Source organism: Capricornis sumatraensis, chromosome 10, assembly GCF_032405125.1.
Source record: "Capricornis sumatraensis isolate serow.1 chromosome 10, serow.2, whole genome shotgun sequence".
NCBI lineage: Eukaryota > Metazoa > Chordata > Mammalia > Artiodactyla > Bovidae > Capricornis > Capricornis sumatraensis.
In genome coordinates, this window is record NC_091078.1 from 1,607,891 (window position 1) to 1,629,423 (window position 21,533).

General features: G+C 44.5%; 2 protein-coding genes across 6 annotated transcripts in view; both read right to left on the minus strand.

The window, feature by feature from the left end:
• ZFAND4 (zinc finger AN1-type containing 4) overlaps positions 1-11,641 on the minus strand; it is a 55,243-nt gene extending 43,602 nt beyond the window's left edge. Inside the window, 2 exon segments of the mRNA XM_068982535.1 lie at positions 5,784-6,084; positions 11,545-11,641. Coding sequence (XP_068838636.1) covers positions 5,784-5,967 — 184 coding nt within the window. The 5' untranslated portion in view covers positions 5,968-6,084; positions 11,545-11,641.
• Positions 11,642-15,221: 3,580 nt separating this feature from the next.
• Positions 15,222-21,533, minus strand: part of WASHC2A (WASH complex subunit 2A) — a 45,773-nt gene continuing 39,461 nt past the window's right edge. For 3 of the 5 annotated variants that reach the window (XM_068981887.1, XM_068981886.1, XM_068981890.1), the window contains 5 exons: positions 20,862-20,924; positions 20,295-20,507; positions 18,081-18,698; positions 16,307-16,484; positions 15,222-15,517 (listed from right to left, as the gene is read on the minus strand). In XM_068981887.1, coding sequence (XP_068837988.1) covers positions 15,378-15,517; positions 16,307-16,484; positions 18,081-18,698; positions 20,295-20,507; positions 20,862-20,924 — 1,212 coding nt within the window. In that variant the 3' untranslated portion in view covers positions 15,222-15,377. The remainder of the gene's footprint in view (positions 15,518-16,306; positions 16,485-18,080; positions 18,699-20,294; positions 20,508-20,861; positions 20,925-21,533) is intronic. The other 2 variants (XM_068981889.1, XM_068981888.1) reach the window with 1 other exon arrangement.

Genomic DNA, 21,533 nt, shown 5'->3' on the forward strand with positions numbered 1-21,533 from the left:
GCTGCCGGAAAGCTACCGGGAGCCAGGCAGAAGGCATGTTCCGGATTTTCTCTAAGACCCCTCAGAAGGAACTGATAATACCAACACCCTGATCTTGGACTTTAAGCCTCTGAAGCTATGAGACAATAAGTTTCTATTCTTTAAGCCAGTTGGTTTGTGGTACCTTGTTATGGCAGCCCTAGAAAATGGATATAATACTAAAAATAGTGAATTTTACAATATGCAAAATTGTACATCATAATATATAAAATTATGTTTTTATCTTCATTAAGAAGTGGAGTGCTAAATCTTAGAGACAAATGAAGACATGTTATAATATTGGTCAGAATATTGGGAGTGAGTATAAACTATAAAAAGTGATCAAATCATACACAAGCAGCTCCTGCAGCTCAACTCCAGAAAAATAAACAACCCGATCAAAAAATGGACCAAAGAACTAAACAGACGTTTCTCCAAAGAAGACATACAGATGGCTAACAAACACATGAAAAGATGCTCAACATCACTCATTATCAGAGAAATGCAAATCAAAACCACAATTAGGTACCATCTCACGCCAGTCAGAATGGCTGCGATCCAAAAAGTCTACAAGCAATAAATGCTGGAGGGGGTGTGGAGAAAAGGGAACCCTCTTACACTGTTGGTGGGAATGCAAACTAGCACAGCCACTATGGAGAACAGTGTGGAGATTCCTTAAAAACCTGGAGATAGAACTGCCTTATGACCCAGAAATCCCACTGCTGGACATACACACCGAGGAAACCAGAATTGAAAGAGACACGTGTACCCCAATGTTCATCGCAGCACTGTTTATAATAGCCAGGACATGGAAGCAACCTAGATGTCCATCAGCAGATGAATGGATAAGAAAGCTGTGGTACATATACACAATGGAGTATTACTCAGCCATTAAAAAGAATACATTTGAGTCAGCTCTAACGAAGTGGATGAAACTGGAGCCGATTATACAGAGTGAAGTAAGCCAGATAGAAAAACACCAATACAGTATAGAAAGACAGTAATGATGACCCTGTATGCGAGACAGCAAAAGAGACACAGATGTAAAGACAGACCTTTGGACTCTGCGGGGAGAGGGCGAGGGTGGGGCTGTGTGAGAGCGTGTGTGTTACCACACGTGAAACGGAAGACCAGGGCAAGGTTGGTGCCTGAGGCAGAGCATTCGGAGCTGGCGTTCTGGGACACCTCGAGGGGTGGGGCGGGGAGGGAGAGGGGAGGGGGTTCAGGATGGTGGCACATGTGCGCACCCACGGCTGATTCACGTGACGTGTGGCAAAAACCACCACAATACTGCTCAGTAATTAGCCTCCCATTAAAATAAATAAATTATCTTTTTTAAAAAGTGATCAAATGTATCCAATTCTATATATAACTGTGGTTACAGAGCCCCTAACATAATTTTAAAATAGTAAAATAAATATTTTTGGTAAAACAAACACTGAGAATTTAATGTCAACAAAATTCAACTTACGAAAACTTGTAGGATTTGGCTAACACAGTTCTTGGAAGGAAATTCTAAATCATAAATGGTTACATTCAGAAGAAAGTTTAGACTTCCAGTTTTAGGCAGAACATGTAAAGGGCATTGTAAGCTGCCACTCCCATCCTTACAATAAGAAAAAGGTTGAACAAACTGAAATTCAACAACTTCTCTTGGAGCCACCAGAGAAATGAGGCAGGATGGCAAACCACCACCTCCAAATCTACAGATAGGAAAATCCAGAGAGTTACAGCCAAGATCTGCTTACCTGCAGCAGAAGCCTCCAGAGACATAAGCTGGAAGCAAAGTTTAAATGGTAGTTTCATGATCTGGTAGAGGCTGAGTATGGGCTGACATGGGACTGAGGAGTCCCTGAAGTCACAGTCTTCGTGGAGCTGTAACACTTTTCAGAGTTTTATCTCTAGAAACTCCATGAGGTCCTTACTCAGAAGTCAAGAAAGAGTCCCCTACAGCTCAGGCAGAGGGAGGGGGACATAAACATTATGAAAAATTCCAGAGCATTCTCCATAATGGAGGCCAACTCACTCTATTAGGGGCTGACCCACCTGGTGCAAGGATATTTCAGTGATGCCAGACTCCTCGAGTCTTGCTTTTTCACCTAAGTGATTATCTGGTGGGGAAAGGTAAGAGGCTAAGAAACACTTCGCCCCAGGCACATAGGCCTGCTGAAAGACTGAGATTTCATCATTAGACAGCAGTTTCCCCTCCCCGATACCTCGCCGCCACACTAACGGGACCCTAGTGTAAAGCAGTCGATTACAGCAGCAAGAGCTACAGCACACAGCTTCTCTCCACGGAGGAGCTCTCAGGGAAACCCAAAGAGGACCGAGGAGGCCAAGCAAGGCAGCTAGAGCAGCCTGAAGCCTCACAGACAGACAGACAGACCGACACTGGCACAGGGAGGCGCACCGGGTGGTGGACAGGCGCGTGTGCACACAAAGCTGTGGCAGACAGGCGTGAAGCAGTGAGGAGAGACGAGACTGACTCAGCAAGTGGCATCTGGATAGCTATTTATAAAGTAAAAAAAAAATGGATGCCTACTGGATACTGTATGAGGCAAAATAAAGTAGGTTAAATTGAACTTATCCCAAACCATGCCTAAACTGCCACTGGTTTAGGTGACATTTAACTTATCTTCTGCATAAGTTACATGCCTACTGCATGTCACGATGAGGGCTCTGCTCACTATCGCCACTCAGAGACTCAGGCTGAGGGAGACTTCCATCATAGCTCACTGGTCAGAACTATTAACATGGTCCCATCTGCGCATGAAACTGTCCAGGAAAACAATCCTATCCTATGAACAGAAGTCTTTATTAGGAAGCAGTAACGCCAATGACTTGATGGCAAGCCCAGGGAATCCACTGCCCATAGTGCATTAAGAACCAGTTGAATTAAGAACTGGATAAAGAACCAGCTGACAATAATCCCTTACATTTCTTGGCACATTTTTTCTTTCCAAATTCCTATCCTCTGAGTACTATGTACTCTTCTCTCCAGATCACTGCTCTACGTAATGATAAGCTCCAATTTCCCTTCTCCGGAAACTCAGGAGAACTAAATCGCGTCTCTTCCCGAGCGCACAGCATTTATATTCCTCAGCACATATCGCACTATCTGCACAGACTAACAGGGCACAGAAGCTCTGCTAAGTGCTTTCCGTTCAATTCATTCGATTCTGAGAACAATTCTTTGACATACGTACAATTATTATTCCCACTTTAATTAGCACAACTGAGGTAAAGAGAGGGTAGTTCATTCAGCTGGCAATCTGAAATCAGGCAGTGTGGCTTCAGTGCTCCTGGCCCGTCAAGGCCCACTGAAATTCCCTTGTGGGTACTGCTCCTTTCCCACTGAGCCTCACCACGTCTATCCGGCACACGCCTTCCTCTGCAGTGCTCTCCATCTCCCCGCCTATCTTCTGTGATGCTCTAGTTCCCAACCTCCCAAAGCCGCCCAACAGGAAAAGCAGTCCAGCAGAGACGCCGTCGTCCTGAACGCTTAGACTGAGCAGTGTCACCTCTGCCCCATTCCATCCTCCTCTATCTTGGGCGACTGACCCAGAATGTCGCTCTCAAATGTTGTCCAGGGTGGAACTAGAAAGGACCCCTACTAAAGGACTAAAATATACTTCACATGAAGGAGTCCCTCTTGAAGCCTCCTGAAGAAGAGTGACTGCCCCTGCCCACATGCTGCAAGGAGTTACCAAAGCTTAAACAGGAAGGAAAGAAGGGTTGAGGACTATAAGGATGGGGAATGGGAACAGGAATGAAGATCTACTGACCACTAGAGGTGCCTCCCACCCTTCCTTTCCTTGATGACAGTCCAACCCTTGGCAGAGTTGATCCTAGGTCTCCAGGTACCTGAGTGAACTGCTCACAAGTGGGTGAGTCTCACGTGTGAGTTTTTCTTCTATGCTGCTCCTCTGATCGCGAAGCATGCTAATCCTGGTTTGAAGGCATTTCCAGCCTAAGGGAGGAACACAGTGGCATATTCTGTAATAAGGATTCTCTCTCCTCCCAGGTGGTGCCGCGGTAATGCAGAAGACACAAGAGACTCGGGTTCGATCCCCAGGTCGGGAATATCCACGGAGAAGGAAACGGCAACCCATTCCGGTATTCTTGCCTGGGAACTCCCATAGACAGAGGAGCCTGGCCGGCTGCAGCCCACGGGGCCGCAGAGCGGGCGTGGCTGAGCACACGGAGCACGACCACTGGTGAGCCTGCTGCGAGCTGAGCGGCAGCCGCCAAATGTACATCCCCAAGTCCAAGCCCCCAGAGTGACGGCATCTGGAGGTGGGGCCTTTGGGAGGTTCGTAGGTTCAGACGAGGTCGTGAAGAGGAGGCGCTTATGGCTGAATCCGCATCCTTATAAGATGTGCCCGTGTGAGGACTGAAAACAGACCTACCTACAGGCCAGGAAGAAAGCCTCACCAGAACCTGACCGTGCCGGCGCCATGATCTCAGACTTTCAGCTTCTGGAACTGTGAGAAAGTAAGTTTCTGTGCTTTAAGCCTCCTGTGCTACGGTATTTTGTTATGACGGCCCTAGCAGACAAAGACAGCAGAGATTTTACGTTACCTCATCTAAGCTCTCAATAAGCATATTTGTTTTGCATGTCTAAACTAGGATCCAACTGTCTAATAACTACAAAGCACACCGCTTTTATCCTGACAACGTCTCCCTACATCTTGGCTCTTGTCCAACCCTGTCAGTAAACAGTTCTCTTGGATGAGTCCCTAATCTTCCCTAAGCCCAAATTTACTCTTCTGACATTAAGACAACTAAACAGGATTCCCTCTAGAGTGCTCTAGCTGCTCAGAGATTATGCATGAAAGCAAGAAAATAATGCAGAGATTATTTAGAACACAAGAGGTTTTTGTTTTTTATTAATCTTCCTGCTCCTAAAAAGTTACCATTACATCATATAAATTAAAAAGCAGAACAAAGTAAAAAAAATGAACTATCATTCAGAAGCTCAAACACCAAGATCTTTGACTTTACAAAGATAAAAAATTCCAATCCTCCTCATCCTTCTTTAATGCTGAACTTAAACGGGGCTGGAGGGCAATGCTAGTTTCTGCCTTAAATTATAAGCTAGTTCTAGGTGGCTCAAAATACAAAGATCCATTTAGTGTTACATGGAACAAATTTCTAGTGTTTACTGTATTTCAACAACTGTAAATGGCAAAAAAACCACTTCTTTCAGAAATCTGCCAAAGAAAAAGACTAATTTTTAACACAAAGTAACTCATAACACTTTTCACAAATACACCAGTCAAAAAAGAGATATTATACAGCATTCAGTATCCCTCTATACTGAGGAAACTTCAAATCTATGTAAATGTACACCAAAAACTCTCCTCAGAAAATCTCCACATTAAAAAAAAAACAGTATTCACCAAGCGCTGTAAGAAAGTAAAAAGAGCCACTGAATTATTACTGTAATGTAGTTACGGCAGAATCCGCTCATCATCATAACCTGCTGCAAACCATTTCAAAATGTTGTTTCACACCATTAACGTAATGCCAGGGACTTGCTTCAAAAACTCTGGTAGAAAGGAAGAGCGGGGGAAATGCAGGAATGGAAGCAAGACAGTTCATGACTGCTGAGGCGGAAGAGGGGCTATATAAGGACTCATCAGCCGATTCTAAGTCATGTACGGTTGACATTTCTCCACAAGAAAAGCTAAAAAAGGATTACACAATCTTGAAGAACAAATTTAATCCTCATATCCTAAAAATTAAAAAAAAAAGACTAGTACCTTCCAATCTTTGAATTTTCGCTTTCACCGAAATAATAGCTTCAAAGGGTGAAACTCTCAGCTCAAAACAAGTTCCAGTCAATGTTTCAATGAAGAGCTCCATGGTATCATAAAAAGGAAGTCTGTAGCAAAATGGTCCCACGTTATCTTCATTGAAGAATGGAGGGTCTTTTCTGTTACCCATCACTTGGACTTTTCCAATTCCTCTGGAATATGCTGCAGGCAACTGTATTCCAGTTCTAGCCAAATCAGCTTTGAACAGTGGTTATATATATGGTTGCTCATGTTTTGAGTTTTATACCTAAAAAACAAGAATAATTTTTTTAACAAGCCCTTGTGAAAGTCTCATTCCTCCAGAGATTTTCTGAACAACTCTGGCCTATATCAACCTTCCAGACAGCCCAGAATTCATTTTAGTGCTGACTATGTCTACTCCTAAACTATTCACGATTGTCTTTGAAAGCACTCCCTACCAGTTAGAATGCAAGATTATCAAGAATAGGTGTATTTGCTACATTTTATCTTACTAGAGCTCAGCAGTTACTTATGCATACTGCATGCTGAACAATTATACGTCTTCTTGTTAATGATACTTAAACCAATGGCTTCAACATGTAGGTATACATTTGCAAGACCTTGAATGTTATGCACAGCCTTTCCTGAAATACACAAGTTGCATTCATAACCCATATAAAGCCTAATGTTATAGCCACTGTACATCTGAATCACACTGAATGGGTAAAACCTCCGAGTGGGGGAAGAATATCCAGAAGACTAGGCGAACAGAATGGGAACACAAGAGCAGTGCAAAAATCAAGAAGAAAAATGAATGATACATGCTTTACTTTTTTTTTGCCAAAGCATGTATCACTGAACTCACTGCAATTTTCATTAACAATGTGAGGGAGCACTTTTTTTTTTTTTAACGTGTGGTTTAATTAATAACCTATATCTCCATTCTGTAGACATGATTTCCACAGGCATCTGAAATCCAAGTACTAGACAGACACCTGAAATCCAACACATCCAAAACTAACCATTTTTTCTACAAACCTCCTTCTTGTCCTAGTCTCCATCCTGGTACAGAGTGCCACCATCATCCTAGTCACTCAAGCCAGAAATCTAGGAATCATTCTAGATTTTTTCACAATCCTCAAGGTATCCAGATGTGACCAATTCTAACAGGACAACTTAACACTTCTATAATACATGACCCTCTCCAACCTCACTGATTAGGACGTGGTTCAGGCCATAAGTAGCTCTTAATGGAGACATTTTGACAGCCTAGCTATGGTCTTTGACTCTTGCCCTTCATTCTTCTGATCCATTCTTTAGAATGTCAGTTATCTTTTTTTAAAAAAAGGTAAGTTTAATGAAAACTGGATTAAGGTATCATATCACACAGTTCAGAAATTATTTTATTCTTAATTATATTTAAGCAGGGGGAAAAGGTCACACAAAATTTTAAAATTACTTAATATTTGACTTTAGAATGCACTGCAGTGAAACCACTCATTCAGACTAAATAAGGAAATGAACCTAAGATAGCCTAAAGCCTGAATTTGTTTTCCGCTTAAATAAACTATTTTCAGAGCAGGTTTCGGTTCACAGCAAGATAAAACAGAGAGTACAGAGTTCCTAGAAAGTAGAGTCTCCAAGCACAGAGGACAGTGAAAAAGCTATTTTGAAACTCAACATTCAAAACACTAAGATCATGGCATCAGGTCCCATAACTTCATGGCAAGCAGAAGGGAATAAAGTAGAAACAGTGACAGATTTTATTTTCTTGGGCTCCAAGATCACTGCAGACAGTGACCGCAGTCATGAAATTAAAACACACTTGCTCCTTGGAAGGAAAGTTATGACAAACCTAGACAGCACATTAAAAAGCAGAGACATCACTTTACCAACAAAAGTCTGTATAGTTAAAGCAATGGTTTTTCTAGTAGTCATGTACAGGTGTGAGAGTTGGACCATACAGAAAGCTAAGTGCCAAAGAACTGATGCTTTCGCATTGTGGTGCTGGAGAAGACTCTTGAGAGGCCCTTGGACTTCAAGATCAAACCAGTCGATACGAAAGCAAATCAGCCCTGAATTTTCATTGCGAGGACCGCTGCTGAAGTTGAAGCTCCGAAGCTTTGGCCACCTGATGAAAGAAGCCAACTCCCGGGAAAAGACCCAGATGCTGGGAAGACTGAAGGCAAAAGGAGAAACGGGCGGCAGAGGACACGATGGCTACAGAGCACTGCGGACTCAATCGACATGGATTTGAGCAAACTCCGGGAGGCAGTGAAGGACAGGAAAGCCTGGAGTGCTGGAGTCGGTGTGCTGCAGAGTCAGACACGACTTAGCACCTGAACAACAGAGTTTCCATACACTCTTTGCCCACACACACGCACAGCCTCTCACTACCAACAACTTACCTAAGGGTAGTGTATTTGTTACAATCAATGAACACATTGACACAGCAACATCACTCAAAGCCCACAGTTCACGTTAGGGTTCACTCTTGGTATTGCAAATTCTATCGATTGTAGTAACATCATTATAGTAACACACAGAACAGCTTCACTGCCCTAAAAATCCTTTGTGCTTTGCCTCTTTATCCTTCTCTCCCTTCAATCCCTGGCAACCACTGATCTACGGATCTCTTCACCATCCCCCCCAGTTTTGCCTCTTCCTAAGCCTCCCTGGTGGCTCAGAGGTTAAAGCCTCTGCCTGCAATGTGGGAGAACTGAGTTCGATCCCTGGGTCGGGAAGATCCCCTGGAGAAGGAAATGGCAACCCACTCCAGTATTCTTGCCTGGAGAATTCCATAGATGGAGGAGCCTGGTGGGCTACAGTCCACGGGGTCACAAAGAGTCAGACACGACTGAGCAACTTCACTCAAATGTCACACAGTTGGAATCATATGGTATGTAGCCTTTTCAGATCGGCTTCCTTCATTTAGTGATTTGCATTTAAGTTTCATCTACGTTTTTTCATGGGCTGATTCAGCCCATTTCTTTAGAGCACTGAAAAATATTCTGCTGCCTGAATGTACCAAAGTTTATTTATCCATTCACCTACTGAAGGACACCTCTTGGTTGATTCCCAGTTTTGTCAATTATAAATAAAGCTGCTATAAACATCCACATGCAGGTTTCTGTACTGACGTTAAGTTTTTGACTTATACCAATGAGTATAGCTGCTAGATCTTATGGTAGATATGTTTAATTTTTAAGAAACTGTCGAACTGTCTTCCGAAGCGGCTGTTCTACACTGTTTTCCCACCAGCAATGAATAATAGCGCCTACTGCCCTACTCCCTCATGAGCATCTGACGCTGTCAGTGGTCTGGATTCTGACCATTCCAATAGGCATGTAATGGGAAGCCTGGCGTGCTGCGATTCATGGGGTCGCAGAGTCGAACGTGACTGAACTGAACTGAACCAAATGGTATGTCACTGCTTTAATTTGCATTTCACTAATAACATGCAATTTAGAGCACTGCTATCTTGTTATAATGTAGAACTGATCATGTTATTCCTTAGCTCAAGGCCGCACCGTGGCTTCCCACTGTCTACAGATGTGACTCCTTAGAAAGGCTGCCAAGCCCTACTTCATTTATACACATACCGCATCCCATCCTGCAATACCTCTGGCCTTCTCTCTGCTAATCATTTGCACCTGCAGCTTCAGAATACATGGTCTCTATATCGCTGCTCCTGCTTTCCTCTCCTCACTGCCATCCCCACACCTGGCCACTTGACAATTTCCTATGACCTTTCAGGACTCAACTCAAATAGTAGCTGGTCCACAAAGCCTTTTGTGGTTACCCCCCTTCACACTCTGACCTCCATAATACACTCAGTTTCATTTTTAAGATGGCTTTTTTACTCTACTTAACTGTAAGCTACTTAAGGGAAGAATTTACCGCCCCATCACCTAACACAGTATTTTGTACATATTGGTGCACATTAAAAGGTTGTTCAATGAGAAAGTAAATAAATTTTCACCCTCAACTGATTTTTGGAACAAAACTATAATACAGGGCTTCCCTTGTGGCTCAGCTGGTAAAGAATCCACCTGCAATGCAGGAGACCCTGGTTCAAGCCCTGGTTTGGGAAGATCCTCTGGAGAAGGGATAGGCTACCCACTCCAGTATTCTGGCCCATATTTAATATAATGAAGTATATTTAACATAATTAACTAACTAGGGAAGCTGAATTGCATTGCGCATATACTGCAAAGTCCTGAAGATATGATGGAAGGAAAGCTTTTGTGGGCAGCGCAGCTGCTTCACATGCTGTTATACTATCAAAATAATGAGCAATAAATATAACAACACAAAGTGAAAGTGAAGTGGCTCAGTCATGTCCGACTCTTTGCGACCCCATGGACCATAGCCTACCAGGCTCCGCCGTCCATGGGATTTTCCAAGCAAGTATTGTGCTAATACTACTGCTGGCGATGGTGGTAAAAGATCATTACTTTCACGTAAAAGCCAAATAAATGGCTGTATTGCTCAGGCTGTGTTTCTCATTTCCTTCATACATTCACAGGCCTGTAGAAATAATGAATGTATAAAATGAACCCCTAACCCCTTTTTCCATCTCACTGAAATGACTGCTTTTGGATTCAAAATATGACTTTGGATAGAATGTGGATTCTTAAGAACATACTTATCATGCTATATCAAATAAGAACATACTACAGAATTATCAATGTCTGTACCCTCAAAGCCAAGAGCCTTCTTATCTACATAGTAAGAGATCTCGTAAGAGAGGTCAGGGGTCAGGAATATTAAACTGAGCATTAGAAAAATAAAGCCATGGGTGACCAGTGCCTGCCCAAGGAATTCAGAGACAAAACATAAAAAGCATTTCTTTCTCCACAGTAACTTCCACAGCAATACCCTGGATATACTAAACAAGGGGTGGGAGAAGGTAACACAAAGACAAATTTGGAGGCCCTGCATCTGCAATGAGAATGGATACAGTAATTACGGTCTAAAAAAACAGCAACTTAGAAGAGCATCACTGGTACCAGAACAACACCACCACAAACTTGGGTCCTAATCATGCAGTAATTTCCAACATCCAAAAAGAAGCAAGATTGGTAATTAAATTCGAAACTGAAATGTATGCCTCTAAGAAATAATTATACCTTTCCTCAGTAGTAGAAATCACTGCATCGGTACACTTTCTGAAAGTTGTGGGTGAATATGCTTGACTGAGCTTATTATGGAACGCTAAGATGTTGGAAAATGAGGGGCAATGAAGAATCAAAAACAGGATGGAACATGATACAAGGACAGCTTAAAAAAGAAAAAAGCAGAAGAGGAAAAAGAAAGGAAGAATGCAGGGGGAAAAAAATTCCTTCCAGAATTTTCACCAATAATTTTTTTAAAATGCTTAGCTACTAAGAGTAATGGCAGCAAACATTTCTAAATCAATTTCCAAAATATTTCTCTCGTCTTCTGAAAAAGTTCTTAAAATACAATCACCACAGATGTAAGGGAAATGAAAGACAGGTGATGCAGGACCCGTGCTGAGTAATTTCAGTAACTCAAAATCAGCTTTATCTTCTCTGTTCTAAAGAGTATTACTCATAGAAAAGCAGTTCTTTTAAACTCTTCTCCCGACATGAAGAGATCCAGCATACTACGCAGCCCTTAAATATACCAACTTTTAATGAACTGTTCTTAGTAATGTCTGGAAATATCCGTAAGTTTTAAATATAAGCTTCAGAATTAAATCCACCACGTCACGCATCTGTACCCTAAGCTCTGAAATCGGTTTTCCAGCAGGACTGGGAAATTCTTCGGAGCCCAAGCCTTCTCGAGCCTTCCGACATTTGAAGAGGACGGAGTCACCTGCGCAGCCCGTGCTCCTCCAGGATAAACTCCGGCTACGCATACGCACTGGCCCGATCAGGACCGCAGAGGCCAGGCTCCGCGTCAGAGCCGGCGACTCGCAGGGCAGCGCCTGTCCGGCGGGGCGGGCACCCCGCGTCGCGCTGGCGGGGGGACGGAAAGTGGAGACAGTCTCCTCCGCCAAGGCAGCCCACCGCGCCGGTCTCGGGGCAGCGGCGGCGAGGGGGCGCAGCCAAGAGGCCAGCGGCAACAGCGCGGCCCGACTCAGCGGCCCGCGGCCCTCGGCGCCCTCCCCATCCGGCCCGCTCGCCCTCACCGGCTCTCTTCCACTCGCTCGCCCGCCCGCAGGTCTTTAAGGAGGCGCGGCCCCACGAGCGACGCTGCTGCCGGCACCGAGGGGCAACGCTCCGCCGCCGCCGCGACCCCGCCCCTTTGTGACAGTGCGTACCAATCGCTCGCCGGCGCTCGCGTCGCCCTCCAATCAGTGGGGTCGGGGGCGGGACCTGACCGCCGGATGCCGGCGGTTGCTCGGAAGCCCAGGCTTCCTTCGCGTTCGGTGGTGGTTGTCGGTTAGGAGAAGCCCGGATGTTAATCCTTTATTCCTAACAATGGCCGCCTGACCAGGGCCAAAGCGGGCGGCCGAACAGTCGCACAACTTTCTGGGAACAATAGGGTTGGTCTCTGGCCGGACGAGGGTGCGGACAGCACCTTTACCGAGACCAGCCTAAGACGCTCTTAGAGGTGCCTGACTTGCTGGAGCCAGAGCCCCAGTCGATGGTCTTCCAAGAAACTGTGCACTTCTAGTGCGGCCCAGGAGGGCTGCCTTGAATGGGTCTTTCTCCACGCACTTCCCTGTCCCCTAACGTTTCTAGCCCTGCCTACCTCATCTGAAACGTGGGGCCATTGCCATGGCTGGTTGAAAGCAAGGGGGAAAGAAAACAAGCTCTGTAGGTCTTAACCATTTTTTCCTCATCCAACCTACTGAGAATTGTGTCGAGTTGAAATTGAGTGGGTACTTTGGGTTGTTAAACTGTAGTGTTGGGTATGCCCAGCCAGCCAGCCTCTTGTGTTTGCTAATTCCCAAGCTGCTGAGCTCAGTGTACACCACAACAGACAAGCCTTTCAGCCTGACATGGGCCTCCATTGGTGCTTTTTCTCATCTCCCATAGATGTTCTAAATCCAGCCCTTACAGTTTTCCAACTATCCTGGCCTACTGTCTTACTAGGTGGATTAGTTAGCTGACAATAAAAGTAATCGCCCTCTCACAGAAGCTTTTACTAATCCTCGTCTTTTGACTCAGAGGAGCCAGTCTAAAATGAACTGCAGTATCTAATCTTTGTCACCCATCCTTTCTCATTCTGAGACCCTACCCCCCAATTTATCTCCACAATTCAGAAAATTGAGAATACACTGAAGTTTATGAGGAGGTACTGGGCTTTCACACATCTTCAGGCTGTCTCGCCAATGATTCCTTCTTAAATTCTGAGTAGATTGGAGCTCCCTGAGGAACAAGATAAGAGTTATCTTTGTAGACAGCCTATGATGGAGTGAATCTTACTGAATCAAACAAACCTTAGCTTCCAAACCTGCCTCCCCTCTCAGTCAGGAGAACTGAGAAAACAAGCTAGAGAGTCAGGCAAATGAGCTGATGTCAATGTATAGCAATAACCACACTATTGTAATTAGCCTCCAATTAAAAACAAAAAAAGCCTTGGGTTCCAACTCTGGAAGCCAATTCATTCATTATCATCATCATCTACCAAGTTTCAAGTGCCAGATGGTTCATGAGGATCTTTGCATATTCTCTCCCATAACAACCCTGCAAGGTTGGTACTGAGGCCCTTACATGACAAAGAAGGAAATAACTAAGGTAAAACAAATTGCCTACACTCAAAACAGTTCTAAGTGGCAGATTTAAATATAGGTCTCAATACAAAAGTCCAAACTTGTTCCACTGTGCTACTTTGCTTCCAGATTTTGCTTCATCTGTGAAACGTGGGCAGATCTATCTGGTAGAGTTATGGAGACTGAATGTGTGTGCGCATGCTCACCAGGTCCAACTCTTTGCAACCCCATGGACTGTAGCCCCCCAGGCTCCTCTGTACCTGGAATTTTCCAAGGAAGAATACTGGAAGAGGTTGCTACTTCCTCCTCCAGGGGATCTTCCCAACCCAGGGATCAAACCCACATGTCTTACATCTCCTGCACTGGTAGATTGATTCTTTACCACTTGAAAATAGGAACAGTGCCAATCATTGAACCAGGAAGTGTTAAGTTTCCTCCCCCTTTCAAGCATCTCAAAATAGCAATTTGCATATTTTCTAACTCTACTGTCTCCTGAATTCCCTGGAATCAGTCCTAATGGTGGGTCAGCAGATTTTATCATTCCAAAAGAAACACATGTTTAACAAATGCTTACTGAGTGAGGAAGATCCCACACTGGGCTCTGACTTGAGAGCATACAAGTAACTCTGAATGCAAATAACCTAAGGCACAGAAGGAAGACGCATTAAATGGGTCGGGAAAAGGAACAGGAAACGAGTATGTACCGTCTGGGTCATTCTCTCAGCAGAGAAGGACAAACAGCTGATCTGTGACAGCTATACAAAATCTCTTGAGAATAAGCAATTCTCAATTCAACTTTAAAGTATCCAAGAAAGAAGTTAGTGGCTTCAGAATGGGTGAAGCCAACTGGGTCTGCTTACAAGATTGCACAACATTACGGACTGAAAGCTCATGAGCTAGAGAGCACCGCACAGGAAACCAGACTGGGAGTGTCAGCCGTCCACGGTGGGCAGCAGTCTAGAACATTCCCATCAGTGAGGAGCTCTGCGCAACAGTGGCGCTCTAGAAGTTGACACGCCCACCCTCAGCCTTTCTCCCTACCACTATCTGGGTTCCTTCCGCCTCTTTCAAAAATAACGCAAAGCTCCAAGGAGTGGAATGCATTACGACAAGGGTCAGCAAACTGTTTCTGTAAAGGGCCACAAAGGACACATCTTAGACTCTGTGAGCCATCCAGTCTCTGATACGACTGTCAGCTCTGGCATTTGCCTCCTAAGGGTGAAAACAGCCATCAGTTCAGTCGCTCCATTGTGTCTGACTCTTTGCAACCCCATGGACCGCAGCATGCCAGGACTCCCTGTCCATCACCAACTCCCAGAGAAATGAATGGGTATGACTGCCTTCCAGTAAAACTCTATTTACAAAAATAAATAAATACGTAAACTGTAGAGGACTGTAGTTTGCCAACTCACTGCAGTGGACCTGGAAGGTATCTTCAAAATTCAGTGGAATGAGAGGAAACCTGCTCTCCTAGCGTAAAGACACATGAAGTATATAATCTCTCATCCTCTTCTCCTATCTAGTGCCCAGGCTCTAAGTTAGGGCTCCCACATATTTAGGGAAGACTTCTGGTCATGTCAGGCATTTGCTTCCTCTGGGAGTCTCTACCCACCCATGAAAGGCACAAACAGGTTTCTTCTCTTAACAGACCCTAAACCATGGCCTTACCAAGGCTAATCAAAATATGGTTTTAAAAAAATAGTAACACTGTGAAACATTTATTTTTGTTTGCAGAATTAAGCATGATTTTAAAACCAGTACAGAAAAATATTAAGTATGCTGGGTAAGAGGTGAGCAAGCTGTTTCAGTATTTGTTTTCTATAATTCAGTTAAGGAGCACAGAAGACAGCATCACTGACTCAAGGATGTAGCTGAAAGATACCCTGGACACTCTACTGGCCTCCAAAGGCATTCAAGGGGTCATCAAATATGTTGGAAACCTTCTGTCCGGATCTTGATTCAGTCACTGCCTGTGAAGATCCACTTTTTGATTTGGTTGTCTTAGTCTGGATACCAGAGGAGAAGATATCATCTTTAAAAATGGGGGGAAAAAAAAAGAAAGAGTCACAGAATAGGCAAGAAAATGAGTGCTTTTAAGACATATCTACACAAACCAGCAAAGACTCAAGTCTGATAACAGCATGGGATACCTAAAACGACTAAGAGGAAGCTAAGCCTCTAAGTCTCCAGTCCTGACTCTGCTACTTAACCAAGTTTTCTGATCACATACAAGTGACAGTTTCTCTCTGAGTATAAATTTCTCAGCTACAAAGCCATGCGTGCACATGCAGGCGAGGAAAAGGAGAGCTAATCTCAAATCCAGCCCATGACCTTACCATCTGTGACATTACACTTATTTCTAGTCTACATTCTTTTCCCTTTGGATTTTAAAAGGAAAACGCACTAAAAATAAGCAAAGGGAAAAACCCAATGTGTCTTTCAGAATAAATACACCAATTTGCAGGATCTCAATGCCAAAAATGCAGTCTTTAGCCTACTTTAGATGACTGCCAGGGGCCACAGTAAGGTAAAAGTTAAACTATAGACTTCAAGTTAAACTAGACTTCACAGTCAAGCTCTAGGCTCTTCACCGCTATGAAATATATCAAATTTCTTGACGTCCATCATAACAAAACATGGTTTCACCAACATGACTAGTGGATGTACTTATCCACCTTCAGCCTGTCTCAGGAATACAGAGCAGGTCAAAGGAAACCAACAAGGGAGCATCTTTCAGGAAAGGGTCAAGACGAAGCGAGCAAGAGAAACATCAAGTCACTGAGCGGTGACGACTCTCTCGTGTACAGAAAACCAAACTTACCTGTATCGTCGTCAAATATAGACTTAGCTTCCACTTTCCTTTTAGACTTTTCTTTTGGTTTTACAGTTAGGTCAGCAAAGATATCAATGTTATCATCGAACAAGTTGGAGTCAAATGTTCTTTCCTTCTCTCTTGTTTTTTGTGAGGGTTTAATTGCTTCAGTAGCAAATATATCATCCTTGTAAGCCAAAAAACAACCAAAACAGTTTTTAATCAAGGTTATTTTTTTTTCATTACATACATTCATTTCAACAAATTGCACAAATGCCAACTGCCACGGTATTCTGTAACAGCCACGTGAGCTGCTCCTCTGTCTGGAGAGTACTACTCCAAATCTCTGCCTGGCAAAGTCCTTTTTATTCTTCCAGGTTCCAGCTAAAACACAAGCTGTACAGAGAGCCCTTCTCTGCCAGTGCTACCTGGAGAAGGGCCTCCCACACCAATCCACCACTCTGCCCCACTGCCCTGAGTTGTTTCCAGGCACTTAACATTACCTGGAAACGTTACTTGTATGCTGCCCTGTCAGATTCAGTTCCCCTCCCTGAGCACTCTGGGGAGCGGAGCATGGGTCTTGATTCATCTTCTGCATCCAGTATCCAGACGCTCAATAAACATCTGCCTAACGACATCCAGTACCCAGATGCACAATAAACATCAGCCTAATGACATCCAGTACCCAGATGCTCAATAAACATCTGCCGAAAGACATCCAGTACCCAGATGCACAATAAACATCAGCCTAATGACATCCAGTACCCAGATGCTCAATAAACATCTGCCGAAAGACATCCAGTACCCAGATGCTCAATAACCATCTGCCTAACGACATCCAGTACGCAGGTGCTCAATAACGATCTGCCTAACGACATCCAGTACCCAGATGCTCAATAAACATCTGCCTAACAACATCCAGTACCCAGATGCACAATAAACATCAGCCTAATGACATCCAGTACCAAGATGCTCAATAAACATCTGCCGAAAGACATCCAGTACCCAGATGCTCAATAAACATCTGCCGAAAAACATCCAGTACCCAGATGCTCAATAAACATCTGCCGAAAGACATCCAGTACCCAGATGCTCAATAAACATCTGCTGAAAGACATCCAGTATCCAGACGCTCAATAAACATCTGCCAAAAGACATCCAGTATCCAGATGCTCAATAAACATCTCCTGAAGAGTATCACTCAAGGCCTGCCTTGTTGTCTGCGTTAAATCATCACCTCCTGCCATGGCCTGTTTCCCCCAGGAAACAGATTAAACATCCAAGCTGTAGAGATACCACTTTATGTATGCTGATTGCAGTAACATCTGTATAAAAATGATAAAAATCAAGACTTGTGTCAATGGTAATGGCCAAGAACAGAACAGAAAATCACTTCTGAATAAGTTTCAGAGTTATTTAATAAGAGAAAGAAAGTGAAAGTCGCTCAGTCATATCAGAGTCTTTGTGACCCCATGGACTATACAATCCATGGACTTCTCCAGGCCAGAATACTGGAGTGGGTAGCCATTTCCTTCTCCAGGGGATCTTCCCAACCCAGGGATTGAATCCAGGTCTCCTGCACTGCAGGTGGACTCTTCACTGTCTAAGCCACCAGGGAAGCCCTAATAAGGTAACCTAGTAAGAAAACCTGCATATAATTACTAAGCAAGCAGATACTGAGCAGCAACAAAGCAGCTTTAATGTACCCTATGGTTCAAATGAGCCAATCGCATATCTTCCTTAACAAGGAACCAGGCACAAATGTATTTTTATGTCCTATTACCTCAAATATGTCTTGTGCTTTTGAGATAATATCTTGTTGACTGTTGGATTTTGACCCATTCTTCTTGCCTCTCTGGTCTGTAAACAGATCATCCTCATCTTCCAGGAGAGGGAAAGGATTTGTTTTCTTTGCTGGTTTCGGTTTAACAGACTGAAAGAGATCATCGTCACTGCCCGCCTCACCGAGAGCAGGGAACATGGGGCTTCTGTCTTTACTTCCCTCCCCCAGGTTGGCCAGGCTGCCGGCTGCCTTCGCCTTGGTTTTTCTTCTTCCTGAGGACTGAGATGCAATGCCTTTGGAAAAGATATCTGCAGAATCAAACAAATCATCCTCAAGAGGCTGACCCACAGATTTCGCAAACGGGCCACTGTTCATTCCAGGCACAGGACCACCTGCCCACGCTGGAGTGGCAGCTGCCACGGCTTCTTCAGAGGTGTCTGCTCCACCAGCTGCCCTCAGCGGTGGCTGACGACCATCTGGTGATGTGGTGCCATCTGTCAACTGCGCCACAAATCCCGTGGGGGAACCCATATTCTCGGCCTCAGTGGACTCCTGGGCAGCCAGCTGCCGGGCGGCACGCGTCTGCGGTCTGCGCTTCCCTCTCACTTTGACCCGGGTCTGCAATGGCAAGAACCACATGGTGACCTGATGGTTCTTTAAAAGGTGCTCCAAGCTAACCTAGCAAATGACCAACAACTCAAAATACTGTAAGGCTGTCTGGTCCATTTCAATTAAGATACTATTTAATATACAGACAAGGTTATTTGCGCAAGATTTCCAAAGGCATTTAACAACTCCTACTACTCCAAGACTAAGTCATTCTTAATCCTTTAGCACCCCCCATTTTTGAGTCTTTTAAGGACAATTTTTGTTCAATTTGATAAAGGCTTCCCTTTCCTAGAGGCCACACTACTCTGTGTCCCACAGAGCTCCCTGGGCCCTACTCTGCCCTAGTTTAAATGCAGGTTATCTTTCAAAACAAGAAAGAATCAGGGGGATTCTGGCAATAAGCTTTCTCAGGGGGCTAATCAAAAATCAGGCTCCAAAAACAGGGATCTAAGACAATGAAGAAAGAGAGGGGCTCTTTTCTTCCAGTCAACAAACACTAAATCCAATTTTAAATATTTCACAGTAAAAAAAAAAATGTGGCCTGGGAATCAGAACTTTCAATATAACCTCAAAATATGCATCACTTATTAGTAATAACCTGGTATTTATAATACTTTTCCAAAACACACTGTCAAGTAGCTTTAAAAAGGCACATGCTACTTTAGGCAAAGTACTCAATGGGGTTTGCCTATTTCAAGGAAATTTCATAAACTCTCTCAAAAAGTAGTCCATTTAAACTTAACAAGAACAACAGAAAAGCTAACACAGAAATATAACAAAACCAGGGATGTCTTTTTTTTTGTAAGGAAAAGTTTTGAAAATACTTAAAAGGCATGTATTTGCAGGGTCATCCTATGTACTATTGCTTCCTCAGAGCGCAGCGAAGACATCTTAGAGAGGGAAGACTGGATAGAAAAAAAAAGAGAACTGAACTAAAAGCAAAACCCCAAAGAGTCCACAGTCTTGTGCAACAGTGTGGCATGCGGGGTCTCGGGCAGGGAGCCCAGGACGAGGAGCAGGAGGGGAAATATGCCAGCAGCCGTGCCGTCTGTGCAGAGCTGTCACTGAGCAAAGAGCACTGCTGACACAGAAGGCGGCGTGAAGGGACAGTGGCGGCGCGTTGGGGCACGCGTGTTCAGGGAATGGTGCCTGGGGGCTCGATTGAGGCTGGCAGTGCGAGGGGACTAGTGGGAGCTGGAAGCTTCAGTTAGCGCAGACTGTGGATGGTTTTAATACCAAACCATGGAGCCTGAAGGTTCTCTTTGGAGCAGTAAGGAGGCAGCAGAGGAAGTAGATGGTGAGGATACGATCCGCTCAGCGTCTACAAGGTCTCCAGGGGCAGCCGGGAGCTAGCGAGCTAGCCACTGAGTTAGAACATAAACATAACAAGCGTGGGTGGTGGAAGAGTGGACACAGAACTAGGGGGGTGGGAGGGAGGCGAGGAGGCTGAAGGAAAGAAGTGGCGCCTCCTTCAAATGAGGAATCGGGGTCAGCAGATCCTGTGTAACCGAGGAACTCAGAAGAAACATACAAATTGTTCTGGTTTGTTTTTCTTTAAAAAAAAAAAAAAAAAGGCAGGCAAGCAAGCAAAAGAGGTTTCATTACCTTGTTTGCACAGTGTAAGGTATCTGCCTGAGCGGGAAGGTCAAAACTCACACCAGCCTCCCCACTCCCAGAAGGAGTGGGCACACTTTCCAGACTCTGCATCCTCCCAGGATCAGACGAAGGAACACCAGATTCTGGCAGAACAGACTTCACTCCAGAGGTCTGGGGAGCTGCTGGAGGCAGCAAGGCTGCTGGGTTGATCGCTAAATTTGCCTTAAAAAAAAAAAGAAAGGAAGCTGACTCTGTATTGTTTTCTTAAACACAACTGTCAGTTGTTACTGTGACACATGACAAAAGACTTGGTGTACATGATGTATAATATGAAAGAAAGAGAAATGCAGGGAAATCTCCTGATCCACTCGTAAGAGTTGAGATGGAGGGCTATCACCTGTGCCCATCACAGGGCCCAAAGAAGAGATGTTACAGCCCCAGCACACAGGAAGCAACAACTGGAGGGTGGGGAAGAGATGAGAAGACACCCGGCAGCAGCTGACAAAAAGGAAAACCCAAAAAAGTGTATAGATGCCACAAGGCAGGCAACGAAGATTCCAGACATGTTATAATTACTTGTATTTTCCAGATCCGAGGGGATGGCTCTTTGGTTTTAAGTGGAGTGGGACCTGGTGAGTCCTGCGTGAAATTACATTCAGTTAAAAATCCACTGGGGAAAGAGAGAAGTGTCTCTTGGATCACATATATCTCTGAAAGTAAATTTGTGATGGAACAAAGCTATCGGCTTCTGTAATTCTACAACGGAAATGGCATTTGGCTCTTTCTTGGACTCTCAGAACATTTCACTAACATTACTTCATTTGTGCTTCCTTATCCATCGTGTTAGTGGAAGGCTGTAAGACCATACATACATGGAGTTAAGGGAGAGAAAGATCATGAATCCGATTCCTAAGAATTACAGTGTTCAGAGCACCAGCTGGAAACACTATCACACTGGTTATCTCACACAGCCAACATCAGCGCACACAGGGATTCACCCACAGCTTAAAGCACTGGAAGCGAAAGCAGCCGAGACTTGAGTCACTGGGGACGCGCGAGTCCCGCAGCTTCATCCCCACAGCTCAGAGCACGGAGGCCTCAGTGGCGCACCCCGGGACGGCTGTAAGCCAGGGCTGAGACACACGGTCCAGTCCTGCTCTGCTCTCGACGGAGCGCCACAGAGAGGACTGCCGAGAGGCCGGACAGCAGCAAGCTCAGAAGAGCCACACAGAGAGGGAACCAAGAGAC